Source organism: Chlorella variabilis, assembly GCF_000147415.1.
Source record: "Chlorella variabilis unplaced genomic scaffold CHLNCscaffold_3, whole genome shotgun sequence".
Taxonomy (NCBI): domain Eukaryota; kingdom Viridiplantae; phylum Chlorophyta; class Trebouxiophyceae; order Chlorellales; family Chlorellaceae; genus Chlorella; species Chlorella variabilis.
In genome coordinates this window covers 593,960-618,946 of record NW_005435085.1, presented here as the reverse complement: position 1 = coordinate 618,946, position 24,987 = coordinate 593,960, and the positions used below count along the sequence as shown (strand labels likewise).

At 66.6% G+C, this 24,987-nt stretch overlaps 6 protein-coding genes across 6 annotated transcripts in view; 3 read left to right on the top strand and 3 right to left on the bottom strand.

Moving 5' to 3' along the window:
- Positions 1 to 481: 481 nt before the first annotated feature.
- On the bottom strand, positions 482 to 4,688 carry CHLNCDRAFT_50233 (hypothetical protein; the record flags this gene model as incomplete). The annotated part of the gene is made up of 16 exons (XM_005850502.1): positions 482 to 793; positions 885 to 995; positions 1,183 to 1,237; positions 1,374 to 1,473; positions 1,638 to 1,686; positions 1,830 to 1,880; positions 2,026 to 2,121; positions 2,278 to 2,402; positions 2,609 to 2,798; positions 2,923 to 3,006; positions 3,085 to 3,158; positions 3,257 to 3,329; positions 3,645 to 3,767; positions 3,843 to 3,913; positions 4,021 to 4,256; positions 4,645 to 4,688. 16 exons carry the CDS (start codon positions 4,686 to 4,688, stop codon positions 482 to 484), a joined length of 1,794 nt encoding a protein of 597 aa, XP_005850564.1.
- A 6,658-nt stretch (positions 4,689 to 11,346) lies between these two features.
- On the top strand, positions 11,347 to 12,003 carry CHLNCDRAFT_140465 (hypothetical protein; the record flags this gene model as incomplete). The annotated part of the gene is made up of 3 exons (XM_005850795.1): positions 11,347 to 11,529; positions 11,684 to 11,768; positions 11,936 to 12,003. 3 exons carry the CDS (start codon positions 11,347 to 11,349, stop codon positions 12,001 to 12,003), a joined length of 336 nt encoding a protein of 111 aa, XP_005850857.1.
- Positions 12,004 to 12,151: 148 nt separating this feature from the next.
- On the bottom strand, positions 12,152 to 13,283 carry CHLNCDRAFT_140464 (hypothetical protein; the record flags this gene model as incomplete). The annotated part of the gene is made up of 3 exons (XM_005850501.1): positions 12,152 to 12,633; positions 12,820 to 12,964; positions 13,131 to 13,283. The coding sequence occupies 3 exons, from the start codon at positions 13,281 to 13,283 to the stop codon at positions 12,152 to 12,154; spliced, it is 780 nt and encodes a 259-aa protein (XP_005850563.1).
- Positions 13,284 to 13,719: 436 nt separating this feature from the next.
- On the top strand, positions 13,720 to 20,606 carry CHLNCDRAFT_140463 (hypothetical protein; the record flags this gene model as incomplete). The annotated part of the gene is made up of 13 exons (XM_005850794.1): positions 13,720 to 14,169; positions 14,317 to 14,462; positions 14,621 to 15,128; positions 15,526 to 15,711; positions 15,992 to 16,425; positions 16,597 to 16,768; positions 17,444 to 17,628; positions 17,836 to 17,991; positions 18,144 to 18,346; positions 18,509 to 18,712; positions 18,902 to 18,970; positions 19,161 to 20,012; positions 20,191 to 20,606. 13 exons carry the CDS (start codon positions 13,720 to 13,722, stop codon positions 20,604 to 20,606), a joined length of 3,981 nt encoding a protein of 1,326 aa, XP_005850856.1.
- A 364-nt stretch (positions 20,607 to 20,970) lies between these two features.
- CHLNCDRAFT_140462 (hypothetical protein) lies at positions 20,971 to 23,526 on the top strand (the record flags this gene model as incomplete). The annotated part of the gene is made up of 5 exons (XM_005850793.1): positions 20,971 to 21,056; positions 21,133 to 22,048; positions 22,301 to 22,411; positions 22,679 to 23,162; positions 23,255 to 23,526. The coding sequence occupies 5 exons, from the start codon at positions 20,971 to 20,973 to the stop codon at positions 23,524 to 23,526; spliced, it is 1,869 nt and encodes a 622-aa protein (XP_005850855.1).
- Positions 23,527 to 23,749: 223 nt separating this feature from the next.
- The window catches only part of CHLNCDRAFT_140461 (hypothetical protein), a gene marked incomplete at both ends in the record, with an annotated part of 4,263 nt that continues 3,025 nt past the window's right edge, over positions 23,750 to 24,987 (bottom strand). The window contains 2 exons of the mRNA XM_005850500.1: positions 23,750 to 23,957; positions 24,107 to 24,732. Of these exons, the coding sequence (XP_005850562.1) occupies positions 23,750 to 23,957; positions 24,107 to 24,732 (834 nt within the window). The remainder of the gene's footprint in view (positions 23,958 to 24,106; positions 24,733 to 24,987) is intronic.

The window sequence follows — 24,987 nt, the reverse complement described above, 5'->3', positions numbered from 1 at the left end:
TGGATGGGTGGTGCCGCCATTGCTCACCTCGCTGGCAGGCCCGATACTGGCCAACACTTCCTCGCCTGCCTGTGTTGTGCACCCTCAATGGCAGGGCGCGGACAGCTGGGTTGGCGATGACGCCCCGGCGGCGGCGCCGGTTGCAGAGCCCGTCATGGCGGGTGTGATGGGAGCGGACAGCATGCCCGAAGAGGTGGCAGCGGCAGCGGAGGCCGCTGTGGCTGCCGTCATGCAAGGGCAGAGCGCAGCTGTGGCTGTGGCACTGCACCTGGCCTGGCCATGAAGCACTGCGCAGTGGCCAGCACTTGCACTGGGCCCTACATGACGCCACCCGTGAGAACCTTTTGCACATCACTAAGAGTTTGCCTTCCACTGTGCAAAACAATGTGTGTATTCTGCCGTCCACATCAGGCCGCTACTCGCCACCATCGTCTTTGGGCTGCCCTGCGCCATCTTCCATGCCCGCCCAGGCCACAGGCGCTCACATGATGACCCAGCTGCGCTGCTCCTTGCTCTTGGGCAGCGGGACGTACACAGACTTGGTCTGCAGGGGGAGGGGGCAGGAGTGACGCAGCATTGGAGACTGCTCCTGCTGCTTGTAAGAAGCGGCTGAGCGCTGGTCCTGGGTGGCCAGACGACAGCGACCTTTAGACACAAGCAGCATCCCGGGGTAAGCACAGCGGCCTGCCTGTGTGTAGTGCTCCAGCACTGCGCCGCCGTGCTCCCTCCCGTAGCCGCTGCTCTTGTATCCACCAAAAGGAACCGCCGCATCCATCACGTGGTGCGTGTTGACCTTCCCAGGTGGGCAGTGTTGCCAGCAGGCGGGTGTCAGTGGAATGCAGGTGCGTCAGGCCCCTGCTGCCAGCCCAGCACCCACGGCTCACCCAGACAGTGCCGGCCTTGATGCCGCGCGTCAGCGCCTGCATGGTGTCGATGCTCTGGGTCCACACCGCACCCGCCAGGCCGTACTCGGTGGCGTTGGCGCGGCGGATCACCTGCAGGGCAGGCACACAAGAGGGTGAGGTCGGCGGTGCTTGGGCAAGGTCTGTCTCAGTGTCGCAAGTATATTTGCGGATATGCACTGTAAACACACAAAGCATAAGCATGGGTAGCAAAGCGGCGGCGAGCACTGTACGCCCTGCCAGGCAGCCAGCCATCCTCCCCAGCTGCTGCCCCGCCCACCTCGTCGATGGTGCCGAACTTGAGGATGACCTGCACCGGACCAAAGATCTCGTCCCTGCGCGGGGGGGGGAGCACCAGGTGGGGGGGATGCCGGGTGGGCCCAGACTCCCATGCCTGCACCGCGGTCATGCGCATAGCCGTCCCGCTGTGCAGCGCCCAGCCCGCACCCGGCCTGGGCCATTCCGCCGCACCTGGCGATGGCCATGTCATCCTCCACATCATAGAACAGTGTGGGCTCCACGTAAAAGCCCTGGTCACCCCAGCGCCCGCCGCCGCACCCCAGCTTGGCACCTAGGATGTCAACAGCGAGGGGCAAGTCAGGCAGCGCAGCTCGGCTGAGCATGCCCAGCGCGGGCTGGGCCAGCGGGGCTGGGCCACAGGCTAGGCATGCACCCAGGACTCCACCCCTGCCAAGCCCGCCGTCAATCCCGATGTGCGGGCCCACCCACACTCACCCTCCTTCTTGCCCAGCTCCACATACTTGAGCACCTTGTCCACCTGCTTCTGCACAGGCACAGGCCAGCCAGGAGGCACAGGCAAGGCAGCACAGGGTTAGGGCAGTCCCAAGGGTAGCAGGGAGGCGAGCAGGCACAGGTCAGCAGCACGGCGCATTGCTGCTGGCGCGCTCTGGCCGACCAGCGCCCCACCTGAGACACCAGAGGGCCCTGGGTGCTGGTCTCGTCAAAGGGATCCCCCACCTGCAGCCCGGGCGGAATCACAAAGCCTAGCAAAGCCCAGCATGCTCCTCACAACAGCATAGAGGGGGCAGCCGCCCACCGCACCCCCAGCAAGATGCGCGGCTGTGCGCCTGCAACCAGCCTGGCCGGGTGGGCTGCAGCCCACCTTGCGGTTCTTGGCCAGCTCAATGGAGCGGCGCACAAACTCATCGTAAATGCCCTCCTGCACAAACAGGCGCGCGCCGCACTCGCACGCCTGCCCCTGCACGTACGCCGGGGCACGGGTGGGCGGCTGTTATGGCAGGGTGATGCAGCCACTTGCTGCACGAGGCAGGCGCCGAGGTGGCCAAGCATGCGGGCAGGCAAACACCCCCGCCCTATCCGCCCCAGCCTGCAGTACCCCCGCTTAGCCTCCCACCATGTTGAAGAAGAGGGCCTCGTGGGCGCCCCGCACCGCCGCCTCCAGGTCGGCATCGCCGCACACCACCACCGGCGAGTTGCCGCCCAGCTCCAGCGTGACGGGCTTGATGTGCTGGGAGGCGCCTGCGCGGGCAGCAGGCAGGGGACAGGGCTGGGTGCCGGCTGGGAGGCGGTCGGGCTGGCCTCAAGCACGGCAGGGGGCGAGGTGGCGGGCGTCTGGCGGGGACCCGCCCAGCCGGCAGCAGCCTCCGGAGTGCGCCCCATGTCCCTGCACCTAGCACACACCGCCGCCCACTCCGTATGCCTATGCCACCCCCTGCTCCCCTCACCCTCCATGATCCTCCTGCCCACATCTGTGGAGCCGGTGAAGGCGACCTTGTCCAGTAGCGGGTGGGTGGCAAGGGCGTCGCCGCACACGCTGCCCTTGCCGGGCAGGATGTTGAGCACGCCGGGCGGCACGCCCGCCTCCAGGGCCAGCTCGCCCAGGCGCAGCGCGCTCAGCGGGGTGTACTGGGACACCTGCGCAGGCGGTACACGGTGCGGAGGTGAGGAAGCCCATGCACACGCTGCAGACGGTCAGCGGAGCATGCGGGCGGGCACCCTTCTTTGGCTGCTGCCCAGCGGCAGGGCACAGGGCCCCCACCTTGAGCACGATGGTGCATCCGGCGGCCAGCGCGGGGGCCAGCTTCCAGCCGGCCATGAGGATGGGGAAGTTCCAAGGGATGATCTGCGCAGGAAGAGGCACCAGTCGGCAAGGCAGCAACAGGCAGGTGGGGCGGGGCCAGGCAGGTGTGCGTCCCCCCACCTGGCCGACCACGCCAATGGGCTCACGCAGCGTGTAGGCAGTGAAGCCCTCTTGGGCGACGGGGATAGTGGAGCCTGGCGGAAGGGGGCAGGTGTGGGGAGCGGGAAGAGGAGGGGTTGCCATACGGGCAAGCTGCGATACTGAAGCTGCTGCAGCCAGCCGACAGGCTCACCCTCAATCTTGTCGCAGAACCCGCCAAAGTAGCGGAAGTGCTGCGCGGTGCCGGGGACATCGATCGTCTTGCTCTGCATCAAGGGTGGGGATGCTGCCCGACCACCTAACCACGTCGCAAGATGCTCAGCCAGCCAGCCAACTAATGAGAGGGTGACATCAGGCAACTGTGCAGCTCAGGGCACGGCAGCAGCAAACCACCGCAAACCCTGCCTGGGTGTAGGTCTTGCCGTTGTCCAGCGACTCGAGCAGCGCCAGCTCATCCCCATGCTCCTGCAGCGCTTGTGGGCGCAGACAGTCAGCTCTGCTCCACGGGCAGGCAGCCAGGGCACTGGCGAGGCTGGCTGCCACCAGGCCTGGTGCCACCCGCGCCGCCACCGGTGCCGCACCTCCACCAGGTCCGTCAGGCGGAACATCACGCGGCTGCGCTTCTCAGCAGTCATGCGCGGCCAGGGGCCGTCGTCGTAGGCCTGCGGCGGGTACCCGAGGTTGAAAGGAAAGTAGGGCAGACACTGTAGGAGCATCACAGCAGCGGCGAGCCGGTAGTGAGCCCAAGAACGGCTGCTGGCGGCGAGGTGCCTGCTCACCTTCTTGGCGGCCCGCACTGCGCGGTCCACATCCTCAGCCTGCGCCTCCGCCACATCCACAAGCTTCTCTCCTGGCAGTGCGCAGGGGACGAGATGTGGTGCAAGCTAACAGCCGGGCGCCGGCAGGTGGCAGGCTTGGTCTGGCGGTTGCAGTCGCCCTGTCTGCCCCGCTCCTCACCCGTGCGCGGGTCGAGGTCCTCAAAGGTCTTGCTGCCCGCCGCATCCTCCCACTTGCCGTCGATGAGCAGCTGCACGAAAGCAAGGGCCAGATTCAAAGCAGTCAGCGTGGCAGGAAGCTGGGAATCTGGGCAGGCGCTGGCGGAGCGCCGCCTGCAGGCCTGCTCCTCCAGACGGGGCCCGCCGCATGCCTTGGGAGTGAGCTTCTTGAGCACATCGTATGCACGATTGACGTTGCTGTACGCAGGGTGGGGAAGAGCGGTGGGTCCAGCCTTCTCTGTGCCAGCATGCTTGCTGCAGACCCAGTCCCAAGCATGCGCTGAGCTGCCCGCATGCTTGCTTGCTTGCTTGTGTGGGCTTAAAGTCTGGTAAAGCAAGAACTAGCTTGCAACATAGACTCCCCGCCGAAACGGGACGGGAACCGGGCGAAAGCAGAGAAAGCAATAAATCAGGGGTGGAGCAAGGCGACATGCAACGCAAGCAGCTGACAGGGCACGCATCGAAACGTGTGTATGACTGGCAAAGTGGCATGGCGCATTGGGGAGAAACGCATACACCGCAGACACCTCCGAGGCACCAAGGTGCCCCCGGCCTGGGCATTGATGCTCCCTGCAGCGCCACAAACCTGCTAGATTGGCCGTCTTGGGCCTTGCCTCCGTGCTGCCCCATGGTGCCAAGAGGTGCAGACAGATGAAGAGAGCGTGCAGAAGAGCCTCTGAGGGGGGAAAGGCTCCACCAGGCCAAGCTGGCGCCTCCCCGTCACCCAGCTCACCCGTAGGTGGCAACAGCCAGACATTTACCTCATCATGTAGCAAACACAGGCAGGCACGCACAAGCTTATTTCAGGAGAGGCTGCTTGCCCAGGCGCCGGCGAGGGGCAGGCATCCGCGGCACCGCGGTAGAACCTGGCGGCCCAGTGTTTCTGAAAGCTGGCGAAATCGCCAAATGCTGGCGAAATCGGGCCAAAAAACGGCTCTGGCTGGCGATTGGCCGAAGGCCATCGCCAGCCAGAGCTGGCTAAATGAGGGCAGGCGGCGGGGCGACATCGCCAGCGCGTCGCCAGCCCCCATGACTGACATCGCCAATATTTAGGCTGTTGCCTTGGAGACATCTGAGCCGTTCTGCTCTCTCGTTGCGCCACGTCATCACCCCCCGATCCGCTGTAAATCGGCGTCCCGCAGCGAGTCCGCCACATTTTCCGCACTTCGGGGCCATTCCGGCCAGAACGACGTGAGACGTTGCCGAAAGGTGCTTGCCCTTTGCACCGTATCTCGAGGTTCGAGAACCCCATCCGCCAGACTGGCGACCTCAAGATTTACGCTGCCCAGCGCGCCTGGCTTCACTGCGTACCGTTTCTCACTACGCAGGTAGGCAAGAGAACCAGAACTCGCTTGGCAGGGTGTTTGGGTTGCTGCTGGGAGCCCGCCAGGCAGTGTGCCGCGCACGGCGCACTTGTGATGCACGTGGCGAGTGAACTAATGACACAGCTTTGTGATCGGGGCCGTGCTCAGGGCCGCTTGACTGGGCATGCGGCACCATCATGCCGCATGGCTTCTCGAACCGGCGGCACCCGGTGTGCCAAACAGTGACGCTGCGCCGACAATTCTGCGGTTACTGACCTTGCACATATGCGCATACGCACGCGCGCTCCGCTTTACCCCATGTGTGCAGGACTCTGCTGCCGTCGCCTGCCGCGCGTCCGCGCAGCTGCCACCCACCCTGCAAAGGTGCGAGCTCGAGGTTCGAGAACCCCATCCGCCAGACTGGCGACCTCAAGATTTACGCTGCCCAGCGCGCCTGGCTTCACTGCGTACCGTTTCTCACTACGCAGGTAGGCAAGAGAACCAGAACTCGCTTGGCAGGGTGTTTGGGTTGCTGCTGGGAGCCCGCCAGGCAGTGTGCCGCGCACGGCGCACTTGTGATGCACGTGGCGAGTGAACTAATGACACAGCTTTGTGATCGGGGCCGTGCTCAGGGCCGCTTGACTGGGCATGCGGCACCATCATGCCGCATGGCTTCTCGAACCGGCGGCACCCGGTGTGCCAAACAGTGACGCTGCGCCGACAATTCTGCGGTTACTGACCTTGCACATATGCGCATACGCACGCGCGCTCCGCTTTACCCCATGTGTGCAGGACTCTGCTGCCGTCGCCTGCCGCGCGTCCGCGCAGCTGCCACCCACCCTGCAAAGGTGCGAGCTCGAGGTTCGAGAACCCCATCCGCCAGACTGGCGACCTCAAGATTTACGCTGCCCAGCGCGCCTGGCTTCACTGCGTACCGTTTCTCACTACGCAGGTAGGCAAGAGAACCAGAACTCGCTTGGCAGGGTGTTTGGGTTGCTGCTGGGAGCCCGCCAGGCAGTGTGCCGCGCACGGCGCACTTGTGATGCACGTGGCGAGTGAACTAATGACACAGCTTTGTGATCGGGGCCGTGCTCAGGGCCGCTTGACTGGGCATGCGGCACCATCATGCCGCATGGCTTCTCGAACCGGCGGCACCCGGTGTGCCAAACAGTGACGCTGCGCCGACAATTCTGCGGTTACTGACCTTGCACATATGCGCATACGCACGCGCGCTCCGATTTACCCCATGTGTGCAGGACTCTGCTGCCAGCCTGCCACGCGCTCACAGTGATGCTGCGAACCACACCTCAGCACATATGCCAATACACATGCACGCATCACCCCCTGTTCGCAGGACTGCCCTCGTTTGCCACCCGTCTGCGGAGCCGCCACCCACCCTGCAAAGGTGCGTGCCTTGCTGCCCGTTTCTACTCCAGTCCCTGCTGCTCGTTGAGAGGGGGTTGTCATGCCCGGCCCTTTCAACATCACTCCTGACCAGCTCAGGGCTGAGCGGCGGGAGCGCCGCAAGCGTGCACGCGAGCGGGCGCACGCACGCACCCGGCAGCGCGACCGCGCTGCTGGTGTGTACAGCCGAAGCTGGTACAATGCCAGCGTGCTCGCCCAAAAATGGGCACGGCTCTCTTCCATGCTAATCATGGGGCTTTGCTGCTGCGCTTTCTGTGGCGTGGTGTCCTTGGGCACCACTGCTACTGACGGCCACCTTCGCATGTTCGAGCTGGTGCCACCGCCCAGCGCCGAGGACGTGCCGCCCGCCATGCTGGCAAACCCAGCTCTGGCTGACTTCACTACCCAGGGGGACGAGTGGTACTGCTGCCCTGCATGCATGAACGACCAGATGCGCGCCACACGCACTTCCTTTCTGACCACTGTTTCGGTGCACTACGGGCAGATGTTGTTCGCATGCGACCCGGCAGAAACGCAGCTGTTGGGCCTGCTTGACGTTAACTTAGGCTTGACACAGCGGTACAAGGGCTTCATCGAGGGGGCCTGGCAAAGCCACAGCTTGCTTGACGGGCCTCTGGTGCGGTGGGGGGATGCGCCAGCACCGGGTGCCGCACACGTGGCCGGCGCTGTGCAGGACCTGCTGGGCTGGAACTTGCAGCACAATCCACTGTTTCAGCGCCACGCCACGCTGCTGGAAACCCCGCACCACACTCGCGGCTTTCCCATACTGACAGCAGAGGCTGTGGCTGGCATCCTGAAAAAGGCCATCGAAAGAATGCCGCTCGGGGAGGCCATGGAACAGGACTGGGTGCCCGCAGCGCTCACAGCCGTCACATCAGCTGGTCCTCCGCTCAAGGCACCATCTGCGTCTCACAACATCTACATTGCTGGGGAAATGGTGCTGCGCGACACACTCGAGCCTCGGCGGTTGCTAACTCGCCCAGATGGCACACCGCCTGGATCTGCCGCCGCCGAGCAGATCACAGCAGAAAGCGCTATGTTCCCGTTCCTGTTCCCATTTGGGCGTGGGTTTTTCACGGGTGCTGCTTGGAACCTCATAGATTACTTGAAGATGCGTTGCTCGCAGCTGTTTTCCATCTACACGCTGTACAAGCCCTTTGCTTGTTGCTTGTGTGGGCTTAAAGTCTGGTAAAGCAAGAACTAGCTTGCAACATAGACTCCCTTTGTGCTGATGATGTACCAAATCAAGCAGGCAGTGCTGCTAGCAAACGCGGTGAAGACCGTGTGCATGGAAAAGGAAATTGCACGGTATCGCGCACAGCACCCGGACGCCAGTGAAGAGGAAGTCATGCGACACGTCGCTAAATGTGTGCCTGCATCGATTAGCGGCAGCCCTGCCTGGCACAAGCGGCAGCTGAAGGACCTCATGTGCATGGTGGATGAGTGGGGACTGCCACACCTTTTCCTCACGCTCACGGCTGACGAGCACAGCGAAACACGCTGGGAGGAGGTGCGGGACATTGAATGGCTGTTGCACAACTGGGACGAAACCTTGGACTGGCAGGATGCACCAGTGGAGTGTGCCCGCCTTTTCTACGACAGGCTCACCACCTTTTTGAACGCACTCATACTGGATGGCAGACACCACCTGCTAGGCCGTGTGCAGCACTATGTCGTCAGGCTGGAGGTGCAGGGAAGGGGCAGCTGCCATGCACACATATGTCTGTGGCTGCATCCTGATGATGTTGAGCAAACCACGCAAGAGATCACTGCAGCTGTGCCAGCCACGTGGGATGCCGCAGCAGAGGAGTGGGTGCCGCCCGCCGACACTCACCAGCTGGCTCTCTTCCGGTTGGTCATGCGGAAGCAGCTGCACACGTGCAGCACGCCGGGGCAAGGATGCCGAGACACCCAAAACAAGAAGTGCCGCATGAAATTCCCATTCCCGCCACATGATGGCGATGCTTGCTACAACCCAGAGCTGCGCCGCTGGGTGTACTACCGACCCCGCACTCAGGACCGAAACGTGGTCCCCTACCACCCTCTTGTGCTGCTGCTGTGGGGTGCACACATGAATGTGCAACGCGTAACCAACGAAAACTGGTCGCGCTACTTGCTGAAGTACACAACGAAAACAGAGCCGTCTGGCAGCCTCATCGTCACAGCAGACAACGCCAGCCGCATGGGTCTGCATTCATTCATTCATTCATTCAGCACACAGCCCGGCCGCCTCTTGCTCGAGGGCGGCCCACTTTGGCCTGGGCAGCCCGGGCCGCCCTCCCCCCCGGGCGCATGTTCGGTGTTGGAGGGGTGTGCCCAGCGATAGGGGGCCCCTGAAGGCATGCGCCGAGGCCGGGAAGCGTGGTTCGGCGCTGCTGCACGCTTGGCGATTTGACCAGAACCACGTGCCGCCGAGCTGCGGCCGCAGTTTCCGGCCCACGGTCTACGGTCGCAGCCACGGGACTCGGCGGCACGGCGTTTGGGCCCAAGCTTGCTGCCGCCGCCGCCGTGCCCGGGGGGCAGCGCGGCGGCGGCGGCGGCACGCTGCGACGCCCCCGTGCTGCCGAGCTGCGGCCGTAGTTTCCTGCCAGAAGCCCACGGCCACAGCCACGGGACTCGGCGGCACGGAGTTTCGGTCCACGGCTTGCTGCCGCCGCCGTCGCAGGGGTGCTGCCTGCGGCGGCGGCGGCACGGCGTTTGGGTCCACGGCTTGCTGCCGCTGCCGCCGCCGCAGGGGTGCTGCCTGCGGCGGCGGCGGTAGCGCACGTGGCAACCCCCCGCGTTTCCTTGCCTCCCATCCACCGGACCCCGTCCTGCGCTTCACTTTGTTTAGGGAGGGGCTGCTCACTGCTCATTGCTCATTGCTCATCGCACACTGCTCAACGCTCATTGCCCTATATCCCACCCAGCCGCAGGACTCCACTGCCGCCCGCGCCCCGCCCCATCTGGCCGCTTGCGCGCCCCATCCCCCCTCGATGGGGCCCGCCCACACCGGGGCCTCCCCCCTCCCGCCCACTGCTTTCTCAACGGCCCCGAGCCGGGGCTGCCCTCATTGCATACATAGTGCGCCTTTCCCTGCTTTTCTAGTGACCTAACGATCCGCACTGCCGTTTGGCCAGCCCATGCTCCCGTACCGTTGCGTTTCTCCCCAATGCGCCATGCCACTTTGCCAGTCATACACACGTTTCGATGCGTGCCCTGTCAGCTGCTTGCGTTGCATGTCGCCTTGCTCCACCCCTGTTTTATTGCTTTCTCTGCTTTCGCCCGGTTCCCGTCCCGTTTCGGCGGGGAGTCTATGTTGCAAGCTAGTTCTTGCTTTACCAGACTTTAAGCCCACACAAGCATGGCCTCAGTGAAACACAGCTGGCAGTTGTCAACGCACTTGTCTGCTGTCGCCCTGTGTGTGCCACAGTGTGTGCATTGTCCCTTCTTGAGATCAGCCCCATCAAACGCAGCTGTGCTGTTGATTTCTACGACTCCTCGCCCCCTGACCTGCGGCAGCGCGCCGTGCTGCGCACCGGCGTTGTGGCAGTGCATCCAGTAGAGCTGTACAAGGCGCGCCCGGCTGCGCTGCTTGCCTGCACCTTCTACAGGTACTTCAAAGAGTACCGCATTGAGAAGGAAGCAAAGCGGCGCCTGCAATTGGCTGGGCAGGATCTCTTCAGCAACTACGTGTACAAAAACACCGAGCCTCGCCTGGTGCGCTTCACAGATTTCCGCCGCCGGCGCCGCCGCCGTCACCACCACCGAGCGTGCAGCCCTGCTCGCCTCGCCCTGCCATGGCCGCTACTCGACGCAATTCCCTGCTTTCTGAACCATCTGAAGTCCTCCCACAGGAGTGCACTTCGCTTGCTTCCCATCTGAGACTCTGCACACTGCTTTGCTGCCTTCACACCAGCGACGCCCGCCCAAGCCAGCTCAACAGCTCACCCCTAGTTTGAGGAGAAATGGCCAATTTTCCTCAGGAACTTCATTCCATAGTGTTAAACAAGCGCCAGCTTGCTGGGGGCTTCGCCCCCAGTCCCCCAAAAGGGAGGCAAGTGCCGACAAAGCAACAGCGGCGCCGCATGTGGCCGCTGCGCTGTGCCAGGCGCAAGGGTGGCTCCCCCGCATTTCGCCAATCCTAAATGTGCCATCGCCAGCTGATTGGCGAAATTTGGACGCGACAGCAGTCCTCATCGCCCGCCCATCGCCAAAGCTGCCACGAGGGCCAGAAACACTGTGGCGGCCCATGCTTGACCGGGGTTTGCGGCAGCATCCTGCTATCGTCAGGTTGCTGGTGCAGCATTGAGCAGTTGGGTGCAATTATCGCTGCCTGCGACAGAGATACCGCTCTGCAGCACTACGGCCCACTAGGAGCACTACGCCCCACTCATAGCACGCTCAGCAGGAACAACAAATTGCTCTCCCCCAGGACCCCCGCCGCCCCAGGTGACCTTTGCTGCTACCGTCCTTTGCACCGCCACCTGATCACGGCCCCAGGGCTTGTCATCCACCACCGCTTTCAAACTCTGCCGGCCGGCGCGCCCCGCCACCCTCCCCCGCAGCAGCCAGCAGCAATGAGCAGCCTGGACGTCACCGCTCCCGCCCCTCGGGTGAACTTTGCGCTCATGGGGCAGCACATCGGCAAGCGGGTCACGATTGTGGGCCGGGTCGAGGGCGTGGAGGGCAGCACGCTGCGGCTGAAGACGTCAGACGACGGCCTAGTGAACGTCAACCTGCAGGGCGCCGCGGTGCCGCAGGTGCGCCCGCCAGTGCGGTCGGGCGTCGGCGGCAGACAGGGGCGCAAGCAAGCTTGCGGTGCTGGCGGCAACACTTGACTGCCAAGCTGTTGCTTCTCAGCCAGCTGCCCGACAACCCCGCCTGCCTCACCGCCGCCCGCCACCACTGCCGCAGTGCACGTTCCTCGAGGTGGAGGGCGTGGTGGCCAGCCCCAACACGCTCACAGGGGAGGCCAGCTGCTCCTTTGGCGACAACTTTGGTGCGTGCGGTTGCGTGCACAGGTCGAGTTGGTGGCAGAGGGGCAGCATGGTCCATGCAGCAAGGCCTTGCCGGGCTGGCCGCAAGGCTGGGAGCGGCGCCTCGCTCTGCCATCGCCCGCCCGCTCACACTGCTCTGCACTGCCCCGCCCTGCCTGCCCTCCCGCAGACCTGTCCAACTACAACGAGCTCTGCAAGCTGTCAAACGGGCCCTACCGCCAACTCTTCATGTCCTGAGGCACCCGCAGGCTAAGCGCGGTAGCCGGCGGCGGCCCAAGCACGCCAGCCATGTGAAAACGTGTTGCATTTGTGACTGGCGTGGTTTACACTCATATTCATGTAACATGGACGAGCTGGCATGCAACAAAGACGCGTATGGGAGCCGTCAGGCCGCCGGGCCCGCACCGACAGCTGGAGGTTTGCTGCTGCCGGCCGGCTGCTGCTCCTGCTGCTGTCCTGGCGCCTCGTCGGGTGGCTCCGGCAGCTGCTGGCTGGCCGACGGCCCTGCTTGCTCCGCTGCTGTGCTGTGCAAGCCTTCTCGCTGTGCTTGTGCTGTCCCTGCTGGTTCATCCGCTGCTGCTGTAGTGCTGCTGCTGCTGCTGCTCGTGGTGGCCTGGGCTGGTGCCAGGTGCGCCGTTCCTGCATCAGCTGCCACGGCCCCTCCCGTCTCTGCTGCTGCTGCCTTCCCGCCTGCCGCCATCTCCCCCACAACATCTGGTGGCACCTGGGGGCGCATGGCCTGCTGGAACCCCTGCTTGTATCCCCCCACAAACTGCTGCACAGCGTCCCTGTACGCCTCCGCCCGCGTCTGGTACAGGCTGGCTAGGAAGGGCTTGAGCGCCTGGCCGCCGCCCTTGGCCGCCGCGGCTGCAGGGTGGCAGGAAGTGGCGGGGCGCAGATAGGTGATCACAACAAGGATCTGGCGAGTTGACAGAATGGGGATGCATGCAATAAGCTTGGCAGCTGAGGCACAGCAGCGACAAGTTTGCGAGGACACCCAAGGCTGGGCAAGGCAGCGGCAGCACCAGAGAGAGGCGGCTGCGGCAGGCGCACCGAACTCCTCAGCCAGGGTGGGCCCCTCCACCTGCCGCCGCACCGCCCGCTCCGTCGTGTGCTCCTGCTCCCGCGCTGCGCGCTGCGCCTGCATCTTCTTGGAGTCCCACGTCTCGACGTACCTCCGGCACGCTCGCAGGAACAGCTGCGAAGCAACCAGGGGGCAGGGGTACTGGAGCGGCGGGCAGGGGTGGAGCGGCGAGGGGATCGCCCGCAGGGCGACCACCACGCCCAGCGCTCGCAAGCAGGGCCTACACTAAGCCTGGAATGATGCCAGTGCAAGGACGTGGCGAGGCTGGGTCCCCACGCACCGCCTGCATTTCGGCGCGCGTCTTGCGTGGCGGCCGCTTGATGCCAGGCGGGTCTGGCATGGAGGAGGGGGCCACAATCTCGGGCAGGTCGTGGCGGAACCAGTTGAACACCAGCCGCGCCACGGCCCGCGCCTGGCGCAGGGGCTTGGCCATGGGCGGCTGCAGCGGTGGCGGTGGCGGCGGCGGCGGCTGAAGCGCAGACAGCTGGTGGCGGCGGCAGCCGTGCAGGAGGTGTACTCGGGATAATGGTTTGCTTGGAGAAGGAGTGCAGCGGCGACGAGTTGAGTGAGTTTGGGTGTCCAACTTTTGCAGGGGGTGACGCCTCTAGTAGAGGTGACCCAATTGTGCTGATCTCTAGTAGGCGTGCCCAAATTTGAAGAGTTTTGATAGCTCTGAATGCCCGTGCGAAGTACAGTTCTCGGCAATCTCATAACTCCGCCCCAGTCTGCATGCGTCATCATATTAATTGCCGAATTGGATCAGGCACGGCGTTTGCTTCCGGCTCTCCCCTGACCCTCAGGCGGATGGCATGCATGGGTGCCTGCTAGCGGCTCAACATTTTGCCCAGCCAACACTAGCACCGTCCTCCATGGGCGGCGACTCCGATGACGAAGTGGGCAGCGGCAGCGAGAGCAGCGGCGGCTTCCTCAGCCCCTCTGAAGGCGAGGACAGCGGCAGCGAGGCCGAGGAGCCCCAGCCGCAAGCCAAGAAACGGCGCGTGGATGGCAGCGAGTCGCTGGGCCTGGAGCTGGTGACGGGCGCGCTGCACCACGGCGGCTGCGGGGCGCCTGCTGCCACGGCGGCCCACATTGACGCCAGCGAGGAGGCGGCGGCCAGCCTGATGCAGCTGGAGGTTGAGGAGCTGCTGAAGGAGGCACGCCCTGACCACGGGCTGGAGGCAGCGCTGCTGGAGCTGGTGCGGTCGCTGGCGGCGCTGCTGCGCGCGCTGCCCGACGCCGAGGTGGCGCCGGATGCGCGGGAGGCCGCCGCCGTCCGCGGCTTCCTGTCGGATCTCGCCTTCCAGCCGGTGGTGAGCCGGGTGGGGGTGATGGGTTTGGCATTGGTCAGTTTGGCGTTGGAGCTGCCGCTGGGTGGTGCACTGCTCTGGTCGCAACACCAGCCAGCATGGTTGCCCAGCACATGGTTGCCCACCCGCCTCCTGCGCCTCCTCCTCCACGCCGTGCAGCGCCCGTTTGTGTTCCGCGCCCCCACCCGCGTGCAAGTGGTGGGCAGCTTTGGGCTGCGCGCCGCGCTGCGCCCCTCGCCCTGCCTGGACCTTTCGCTGCTCATGCCCGCCGCCTGCTTCGACAGCAAGGACCAGCTCAACCACAGGTGGGGGGGCCAGGATGGGGGTGCGAGGCGGGGCTGTGGAGCACTGTGCAGCTCATCGTATTGCCAGGCATGAGGCAGGCGCATGGACTGGCTCTGGAACCGCCTCCGCCGTGCCAGCTGCCGCCTGGCCAAGCGCCCGGCCCCGCCTCCCTGAGCAGGTACTTTGCCAAGCGGGCGCTCTACCTGGCGCACGTGGCGGCGGCGCTGCGGGGCCACCCGCAGCTGAGCGGCGTAGGGTGGGAGTGCCTGGCCGACGACCCTCGCCGCCCAGCCCTGGTGCTGCACCCGCGGCAGACACCGGGCGGCTTCTGCATCCGCCTGCTGCCGGCGGCGCCGCCGGAGCTGTGCCCGCTGCCGCGCCTGGCGCCAGACCGCAACAACCTGCGCACGGCGGTGGCGCCGCCGGCGCCGGCGCCAGCTGCCCCGCCCGCGGCGGCGGCGGCGCCGGCGGCAGCAGCAGCAGCAGCAGACGGCCAGGTCGGCGGCGTGGCCGGCAAAGCAGGCAAGGGTGGCAAGGGCGGCAAGGCGGCCAAGGGTGCCAAGGGAGGCAAGCAGCCGCAGCAGCCCAACGGGAAGGGGAAGGTGGCGGTGGCAGCAGAGGCGCCGGCGCAGCCGGCGGAGCCGCGGCTGCTGCCCACGCCGCACTACAACACCTCGGTACTGCAGGTGAGGCCCTCTGGCCCTGCCTCCGCCTCCTGCTGTGTCGCCGCTGTGCACGTGCATATGCTCTGTGCGCCAGCTGCCGCGTGCATCTCCAGCTGCTGGGCGGCAGCGGGGGTGGGAGGCGTGGCGTGGGGCGTGGGGCGTTGCCGTGGCGGGCAAGGACGAGACTCGAATGCGCATTGTCACTCTTGGCTGACTGCCGGTGATGCCACACACATTCTGATTGGGTAATTCTGAGCCCAGGCCACGGCCGCCCCACCCCCTCGCACCTGGACGCTCTTGCACCACCTCGCAGTTGCATGCACCACCGCGGGGCCTCCCCGCCGCTTCGCCTGCTGGCTGCCACGCTGTGCAGCCTGCCCAGCCTGCCCTCCCTTGCCTTCGCCCCTCCCTGGCGCAGGACCTGCTGATGATGCCGCTGGCGGAGGAGTGCCGGGTCGCCGCCGCCAGCTGCCCCCACTTTGCGGACGCGGCGGCGCTGCTGCGGGTGTGGGCGCGGCAGCAGCAGCTGAGCCAGAGCGCCGACGGGCTCGGCGGCTGCGTGCTGACCCTGCTGCTGGTGCACCTGGTGCAGGGCGGGCAGGCGGTGAGTGGGCCCTGCCTGCCCGCGCCTGCTGCCTGCCTGCCCGTGTCTGCTGTGCCTGCCTGCCTGCATGCCTGCCTGCTGCACGGGGGGCTGGGACGAGTCGAGAATGCGCAAAGATGATCTGATCCCACCCGTGATCCGACTCACATTCTATTGATTGGGTAATTCTGAGCCCCCCACGCCTCGCATCGGTCCCCGGCCGCATGCTCGCACGCTGCCTGCGCCGCCCCGCTCACCCCGCCCCAGCCTGCCGCCCTTGCCTTGCCTTCCTGCCGCGCAGACTGCCTCCATGTCTGCCATGCACCTCTTCCGTGCGGTGCTGGTGACCCTGTCCAGGCCCCGCACCTTCACCCCAGGCCTCTTCATGCAGCGCCGCGTGCCCGCCAGCGCCGGCGCCGTCCCCCCGGAGGCCAAGGCCTGGCGGCGGGCCTTTGAGGTGGTGTTTGTGGACTCCTCCGGCTGGCTCAACCTGGCGGCGGCGGTGTCCAGGTCGGCGCTGGCGCAGGCGCGGGGCGCCGCCAGCCGCAGCCTGCAGCTGCTCAGCGGCGGCGCCCCCGAGGCCTTTGGCGCCGTGTTCCTGGCGCGGCAGCAGCGCGCCGCGCTCTGCGACTACTGGTTCCATGTGGCGCTGCCCGGCGGGGCGGCGGCGGCGGGCAGCGGCGGCAGCGGCGGCGGCGGCTGCCAGGACCTGCAGCAGGACCAGCCCGCCTGGCGGTGAGCCTCCCCCGCCTGGCTCGCCTGCGCCGCCATGCTGCCGGCGCACTTGGCGGCCACGGCCGTTGCACCCCTGCACGCCATGCCGCCCTGCTTCCTCCTCAACAACTTTCTTGTTTCTTGAAGTGATGGGCGCCGTGGCGCCTCCCCTGCCCTCCCCTCGCTGCGCAGGTCTGTGGAGCAGCGGGTGGAGGCGCTGGCGGCCAAAGCGCTGGGCACCCGCGCGCGCCTCGTGCGAGCCTTCCGCCGCACCCTGCAGCAGCAGGCGGCGGGCAGCGGCGCGGCGCCGTTTAGGAGCGGCGCGGCGCGGCCGGAGCAGCGGCACGTGCTGCTCGGGGTGCAGGTGCGCTTGGGCTGTGCTGGGCTTGCGTGGCCGCTGCCAGGGCTGCCACGTGCCGCACACTGCAGCTGCCGGTGCACCCTGCCATTCGCATACTGCCGTCGCTGCTGCTGTGCTGGCCATGCCTCTAGTGCACCAGCCGCCTGGGCGGCGCATCAGTGATGCTGAAAACTTTTGGTGAATTCTGTCTGAGCATACCCATGCGGTCAACTTTCTTCTGCTATACCTGAGATGCGCCCCGTCCTTTCCGCCCTGCATCCCGCATGCTGCCCCTGCATGCCGCCTGGCCGTGCCTGCTGCTTGCATCGACACACACGTCAATGATGCTCAACAATTGGTGAATTCTCCTGACCAACCATGCTGTCAACCTTTTCTGCTATACTGAGATGTGTCTGCATGCTGCGCACGCGCCACATGCACCGCTGCCGCTGCACCGCTGCGCCTGTTGCCATGCATCGACTGCATTGGCTGCCTGGGCGGGGCATCGCTGATGCTCGTAACAATTTGGTGAATTCTGTCTGACACACACCATGCTGTCAACCTTCTTCTGCTATTCTGAGATGCCCCTCCCTGCCACACCATGCTGCCCTCGGGCTGCCTCCCATCCCCAGCTGCCCCCGCCTGCCCACCACAACCGCCCTTGCCTGCCTCACCCTTGACCCGTGCCGCCCCTCGCAGGTGGATGCCACCGCAGCGCTTCGCTCCATCGACCTCGGGCCGCCCGCAGACAAGGTGGAGGCGGCGCGCGCCTTCCGCGCCTTTTGGGGCGACAAGGCCGAGCTGCGGCGCTTCCAGGACGGAGCCATCGCCGAGGCGCTGATGTGGGAGGGGGATGCCGCGCACCGACACCTCGTAGTGGACAGGTGGGAGGGCGGGGGGGCAGGGGGTGGAGTGGGAGGGGGCTGGGGAGGGGCGCAGGGGAGTGCTCCTGAGGATGGCCTGGCGGGCAGGGCTGGTGGGCAGCCGTGCCGCGGACATGGCCGTCCGGCATTCTCCCTGCCAAGCGCTTGCCGGTAGCCTGTCTGTCTTTCACCGCCTCCGCCGCCGCTTCCTTTCCTCCCTTGTTGCAGCATGGTCAGCTACATCCTGCGCCGCCACCTGCCAGCTGGCGCCAGCGTGGCCTGCCACGCGGGCGTGCTGGATGCGGCGCTGCGCCGCAAGCACAGCACTCCCGAGGCGGACGTTGCGGCGGCGCGCCTGTGCGAGGCGGCGGCGGAGCGGCTGGGGTGAGCCGGCTGCTGCTGGGCCTGGGGAGGGAGGTCCATTCCTTGGCTGCCCCGGCAGACCGCTGCCTGCCTGCCTGGCCTCGCCGTGTTTCGAGCCATGCTCACAGCAACGCCTGCGGCTGCTCCCTGCCCCCCCTGCCCCGCCCTCGCAGCAAGCGGCTGCGCAGCCTCGCCTCCGACTCGCTGCCACTGCGGGTGGTGGCGGTGCAGGCGCTGGCGCCGGTGCTGCGCCACGCGGCCGCCTTCCCGCCGCTGCCGCAGCTGCTGACGGGGGCTGCCGCCGACACGCTGGTCGGCGACCACGTGGCTCGATGCCTGCAGCCTGTGGAGCTGCTGTGCCAGCTGGAGGGCTCAGGTGAGGCTGCTTGCCGCGCTGCGCCGCCTTTCCAGTGCTGTGTGTGACATGGCGGGCAGGCATGACGCCGTGCCCCTCACCAGCCATCTGCCCATGGAGCCTGCACGCACCCTGCCCCGCACCACCCGCACGCCTTTGCCCCGCCCCCGCCCGCCCGTGCAGGCAAGTGGCCCGACAGCCCGGAGGCTTTCCACAAGATGAAGGCGGCCATGGGGTGCCAGCTGGCGCAGCAGCTGCACAGCGCGCTGGGCATGCACGCGGCGGCGGCCGAGGGCTGGGTGGATGTGCTGTCCGATGGCTTTGCCTTCCGCCTGCTGCTGGCCACCGAGCGCGACGCGGCGATGCAGCAGAAGGCGCTGCAGCTGGGTGTGTGCCCGCCTGCCTGCCTGCCTGCTGCGGCCTGGGGCCCCGTGGCCGAGGCATATGCTCGCCCGCTACCCGTGCCGCCTGCCGTGGCCACCCGTGCTGCCTGCCGTGCCCGCCCACGCGCGCCTCTCGCTTGCCTGGCTGCTTTACTTGTTAACAAAAAACGTGCCTGCTGGCTGGCGCGTGCAGGCGGAGGGCAGCGGGTGGCTGCCGAGGAGGACATGCCGCTGCGCACCTGGCACCAGGGCGCCATCTCGGGTGAGCGGGCGGCGGCATGGGGCAGGGGAGGCCTCCGCAGGACGCCACGCACGCCAGCCCCCTCTCTAAACACCTCCTCCCCTCCCGGTTGCTGTGTGCCGGCTACCGCTGCCCCTCCACCCGGCTGCTGTGTGCATGCCACCTCAGCTTCCCCCCTCCCCCCTCCCCTGCTGCCCTGTGTGCTGTGCAGGCGTGGCTGGAGAGAACCCGGCCTTTGAGCCGGCGGCGCGGCTGGCCAAGCGCTGGGTGGGCGCCCACCTGCTGAGCCCCCACCTGGGGGAGGAGGCGGTGGAGCTGCTGCTGGCGCACTGCTTCACGGCGGGAGGGCGGCCCGCGGGCGGCGGCGGCGGCGGCGGCGGCACGACCGCGGTGGCGGCCGCGCCGGCCCCCGCCTCGCGCCTCTCCGGCCTGCTCCGTTTCCTGCAGCTACTAGCCGACCACCCGTGGCGCGTGCAGCCGCTGATTGTGGACCCCAACGGAGAGCTCAGCGTGGCGCAGCGTGACGCCATCGTGCGGCAGCACGCCGCCGCGCGCGCCGCCAGCGCCGCCCCCGCGCTGTGCCTCCCCACGCCCCGCGACGCCGCCGGCGGCGCCTGGACCGCCGGCCGCCCCGGCGCGCAGGTGCTGCACCGCATCGCAGTGCTGGCCCACCGCTCGGCGGCAGCCCTGGAAGCGCTCCTGCTGGGCGACGGCGCCGCCTCGCCAGCGGCGGCGGCCGACGGTGGCGGAGCAGCGGCCCAGGAGGCGGCAGCAGCTGCCCAGGCGGCTGCCGCGCAGGCTGTGTTCAGTCGGGACCTGGGCGAGTATGATGTCCTCATCCGCCTGAGGCCTGACTCGCTGCCCAATGCCGCCAACGACCTGCGCCTAGGCAGGGCCAGCGGCAGCGGTGGCCCCGGCGGCGGCGGCGGCAGCAGCGGCCGTCGGCCGCCACTGGGGCCCGCGCTGCAGGCGGCGAACGAGCAGCTGTCGGCGGCCGCGGCGGCCGCGGCGGCCGCGCCGGGCAGCAAGCACTGCCGAGCGATACTGAAGGGCATCCCGCAGAGTGAGGCTGGCGCCCGCATGCCTGCATGCCCTCCCAGCCGCCCGCCTGCCACACAGCCAGCACCAGGCGCGGAGCCCTCGCCTACCCGCCGCCACGGTCATGCATCGTGCGCTGATCTGCTGCCTTCCCTCCTCCCTGCCCCCACACCCTGCTGCGTCCTCCTCCCCCGCCCCTGCAGGCGTGCTGGCTGCGCGGGGCCACCACGCTGTGCGGCGCGAGCTGCTGGTGGGCTTCGACCCGCTGCCGCTCTACACACAGCTCCTGCAGCGCCGCCTGGGCCATCTGGCCGTGGCCTGCGCAGACTACGTCGGCGGCGGCGTGGTGGCGCTCAAGTGGCGCGCAGCCGCGTTTGCCGCCGCCCCGCTGCGTCCCGAGGAAGCGCACCTGGTGTGCCCTACCGGCAGCGCCGAGGCGGGTCCAGCCGAGGAGCTGGCGGGCCGGTGGCAGGCTGCGAGTGGGGAGGCAGGCACTGCCAACGGCAGGAGCCCCCACGGCGAGCCGAGTGCGGCGGCGGTGGTGCCGGATGTGGTGGGGGTGCTGCGGGATGCTCTGAGCCTGGGGGCGGGCCTGGTGGAGTCGGTGCAGCTGCAGTGACCCGTTGTGTGGGTGTCAAACCGATCCTAGATCATGTAATGAAAATGGCGGCACCGCCGACGTCGGCACTGACAGGAGGAAAGCGAGGAGGCGTTCGTGTTCACAAACGTGTTTCACCTGCTCATTACCCTTTGGCTCCTCTTCTCCCATTTCCTGCTGCCTCGCCCTCCTTGGCTCTGTGCCACAGCCTCCGCAAGGGGAGACAAGGTGAGCCACCAGCTGCAAACGCAGTCCAGGAGGCAGTGCAGGGCCGTGGGTCGAGGGGTTTGGGTCCCCAGGCTGAGGGAAGCCGCTGGCGACGCCCACTGTGCTCTGTGCGCCGCAACCTTGGTGCCCTGCCCTGCTGCCTGGACGCAGTCGCGCCATGCCCACCCCAGGCACCACCACCATCGATGCACTGCCCGACGCGCTGCTGGGCCGCGTGATGGCTCTGGCGCGCGACGACACTGGGTGAGAGTCAGCGCCATCACGTTGGATTCGTGGGGTGCCTGCCCTTGACTTGTTGGTACAACTCAGTGCGGCGCAGGGATGACATGAGGCTGACGTGCAAGCGGTGGAACCGCGCTTTCAATGCCGAGCCCGCGATGTGGCGCGGCCTGCACATCTGTGTCGCCAAAATGCTGAAGTTGCGCATGCAGCCGGAGCGGCACGAGTGGCTGGCAGCCCAGCGCCTGCTGCGGCATGTGGGGGGCATGGTGGTGGAGCTTTCTCTGGAGTACGACTCTCAAGATCCCGCAGACCCTGCCTCCCTGGCAGACGTGATGCAGCTGTGCCGCCAGCTCAGCCAGCTGGCGGTCCTGGACGTTGCGTGGAGGCAGCAGCCGCTGCCAGAGGTTGTGGCCCAGCTGCTGCCTTGCCTCACCGCCTTGACCCAGCTGCAGCTCACAAGCATGGGGCTGCCAGTCTATGCGGCCGATGCACTGAGCAGGCTCGTGCAGCTGTGCAACCTGAGCTGCCATGCCGACGGCGGAACAGTGGAGGACAGCTTGCCCAGCCCAATCATTGAGGCAATGGCACACCTCACTGCGCTCAGCAGCCTAGGGCTGCGGTGCACGCTGCTGCCAGCGGCCATAGGCGGCGCCCTCCGCCAGATGCAGCTGTGCAGCCTGCATCTGGCTGCAGACGGCATCCACCGGGACTTCTTTGACGACCACGCACTTGCGCATCTAACGCGCCTAACCACCCTTCAGCTGCTGTGTGCCACTTTGCCACCGGCCACGGCAGGCATCCTCAGTCAACTTCGGCTGAGCAGCCTGGATCTGGCTGCAAACAGCCTTGCAGATGTCTTTGGCAGCATCCTGCTGGTGAGCAGCCTGACGCTGCTGGAGATGACCTCGTGGCAGCAGCGGCTGCCACCTGACATCAGCCGGCTGACCCGGTTGAGGGGGCTGCGGGAGCTCCACCTTTTTGAGGGCGAGCCTCTCCCCGACGCAGATGTCAACGTGCAACCTGGATTCACCTCATGGCCACCGCCGACAGCCTGGCAAGGAAGGTTGAAGAGTTTTGGCTATCGTAGTGATTGTTGTGCATTGCAGGTGAGACGTGCTGACATTGGCAATGCCAGCGCACTCGCAAACATTCTCATTGCCACTGCGTGGTTTGTGCAGGTGTCAGGGATTTGTATGCATTACTGCGCATATGGATCTGGCAAGTTGATTGTCAGGGGTGGGCTGGAACCTCTTCCTGTGGCCCAGCTCATAGACGCACTGGTTTCTCCGTGCACCCCGCTGGAGGAGCTGGAGCTCCGTGGCAGCAAGATAGACTGGCAAGACTCAACCCGTCTGTCAGGACTGCTAGCTTTGGAGGTCAGCTGCCTTGATGTCAGCATGGCAGCATTTGCACTGGCGCTTCTGAAGACAATGAAAGTCTGCGGCTCTGGAAGTGCCAGTATAAGCGATTTAGACCTGCCAGCCCTGCAAGTGCTGGAGGTCGGCAGAAGGGAATTCGCGAGCTGGACAAGATCTAAGATCAGCATCCGCACCAGCAAGATGCCCCGCCTGCTGTCACTGGCTGTCAGCAACTGCGTCCTTTCCATGGAGCATATGGCGCTGCCGCTGCTTGCGGCGCTGCAGATTGACGGTAAGAGCAGCATCACCATGGCCGACATGGAGCTGTCAGCGCTGCAAGTGGTGGAGGCCAGCGGGGGGGCACACCATCACGGCACCCAGCTGATCAGCTTGTCCGATAGCAAGCTGCCGGCACTGCAGAAGCTGGTGGTGCACAGCTACAGCCAAGTCAGATTCGCACATGTGGAGGTGCCAGCCCTCTGCGCAATACAGTTGTATGCCTGCGCCCGCATTGAAGTGATGGGCGTCGAGCTGCCAGCGCTGCGCATGCTGCACCTGAGGAATAGCTGGAGCAGCATGCAGCAACTGCTCCAGCATGTCGCGCAGCAGGCGCCTCAACTCTCAGATCTGGAGATTGTGAGCTTTGGTCGCAAACTGGCCGCCGACCCAGAGATGTCTCTCGCGTGGCTGGCGGGCATGCGCTGCCTGTCGAAGCTGACCGTTAAGGTCGCTGTGCCTGTTGAGCTTCCCAGTGGCCCGTACCTGTCAGGTGGGAGACTGGGCTGAGCGCCTTTGCTGGTGATGCCTTACCCCTGCGGCAGGACTTGTGGCACCGCTCTCTCATCCTGCCGCCCCTAGCAGGCCTAAAGGAGCACCTCGGCGCCGCCGGCTTCACTCGCCTGCCGCCGGCGCTGACGGCTGCCACCCACCTGCACAGCCTGGGATTTTCCGACACTGCCAGCAGCATGCGCATCACCCGTGACGATGTGAACAGCATCCTGGCGCACATGGGGCAGCTGCGACAGCTGCGCTGCACGAATGTAGAGACATGGGGTGCCCTGATGAAGCCCCCTGTGCTGCTGCACCTGTTCAGCAGTATGCCGCAGCTAATCGTCCCTGAGGACTGGGATTGAGCGTCAGCGATGGCGCGCCTACATGCATGCGTGAATGAGGCTGCCCTCCCCAATCTGTGGATGTCGGGGCCGCTAGTGCTTTGTGTTGACCGCAGCTCTGGTTTCATCTGTCATGTCCTAGCTTGGGGTGATGGAGATTGGTGGCTCGGTGGTTGAGGCTGGTGGCAGAAGAAAGTTCAACCCGGATCGGTCAAGAGGGGCATGCAGCGCCCAGTTCAGTCGGTCAGTCCAGTGCACCCCAGTCCAGCTCGCCCCCCTCCCCATCACCCCCATCGCCGCTGGCCCCCGACCTGGCGCCGATTTCGTCCCCAGCCGCCGATGAGGGCGGCGGCCACGACGGCGTCTGCTGCAGCGCCGCCGCGCCGATGGATGCTGCGGGGCGCCCGCCTGGTGGCTGCAGGCGCCTGGGCTTGAGGTGCTTGCTCAGCGACCTGTGTCAGGCAATGCATGGTGGGAGTGATGGGCACCGGGTGGAGGGATGTGGAGACGGGCCAGGAACTTATCGCTGTGAGGGCGAGACATGCGTAGGGGGCCAACACCCGAAACAAGCTGCAGCAGGCACGTGCAGCCCCGTCGGTACCTGTGGCCCGAGCCGCCGTCGTCCCGCTGCTGCTGCCCCTGCTCCCCCTGCCGCTGCTCCCCCTGCTGCTGCTTGGATGCCTGCTCCTTGCGCGGCCTGCCCTGCCCTGGCTTCCCCTGCACCTTGGTTGCACCATCTGCCGCTGCCCGCTGCGCCTGCACCGAGGCCGGCTGCTGTTTGCGTGGCCTGCCCTGCCCGCGCTTCTCCTGCACCAGCGCCGCACCGCCCGGCGCCGCCGGCTCCTGCTGCGCACGACCGCGCTGCCGCTTGGCAGGCCTGGCGGCTGCTGCCGCCGTGCCGTCGCTGTTGGCGCTGCCATCCCCTGATGCAGACGGCTCGGGGGCAGCCCGCTTCTTTCCTCCACGGCCAGCCTGCTTGGCCGCTGCCGCCGCGGCCGCAGCATCGCCGCCCGTCTTGGCTTTGCTGCCCGGGGCAGCGGCCGCGGCTGCCTTGCCGGCGGGCTTCCCTGGGCCCTTCTGCTGCCGCTGGTTCTGCAGCTCCGCCTGTGCCCACCCCTGTGCCTGAGCATGCGGCGAGGCCAGCTGCTGCCGGCCCTGCGCCGCGCCCGCCAGCAGCTCATCCTCTGCCCGGTCAAGCGCCGCCGCCACCAAGCACTTCTTCTTCATCTGCATTGCGGTGCGGGCAGGGCGGCGGCGCGCAGACGCGCAGCAGGGCGTCCATCGGTCTCTGATCAGATCGGGGGAACCGGCTGGCTGAGTGGATATTTGCGCTGGCTGCCAGGGCGGCGCATGAACAAGATCCCAGCTGAGTGCAGCCAAGCATCGGGCCCAGGCCAGGCTCATCCATTGTATGGGTAAGCCTAAGGCTCAAGCAGGCCGCAGCAGCGCCTGCACCACCGCACAAGCCCCCCCCCCCCCCCC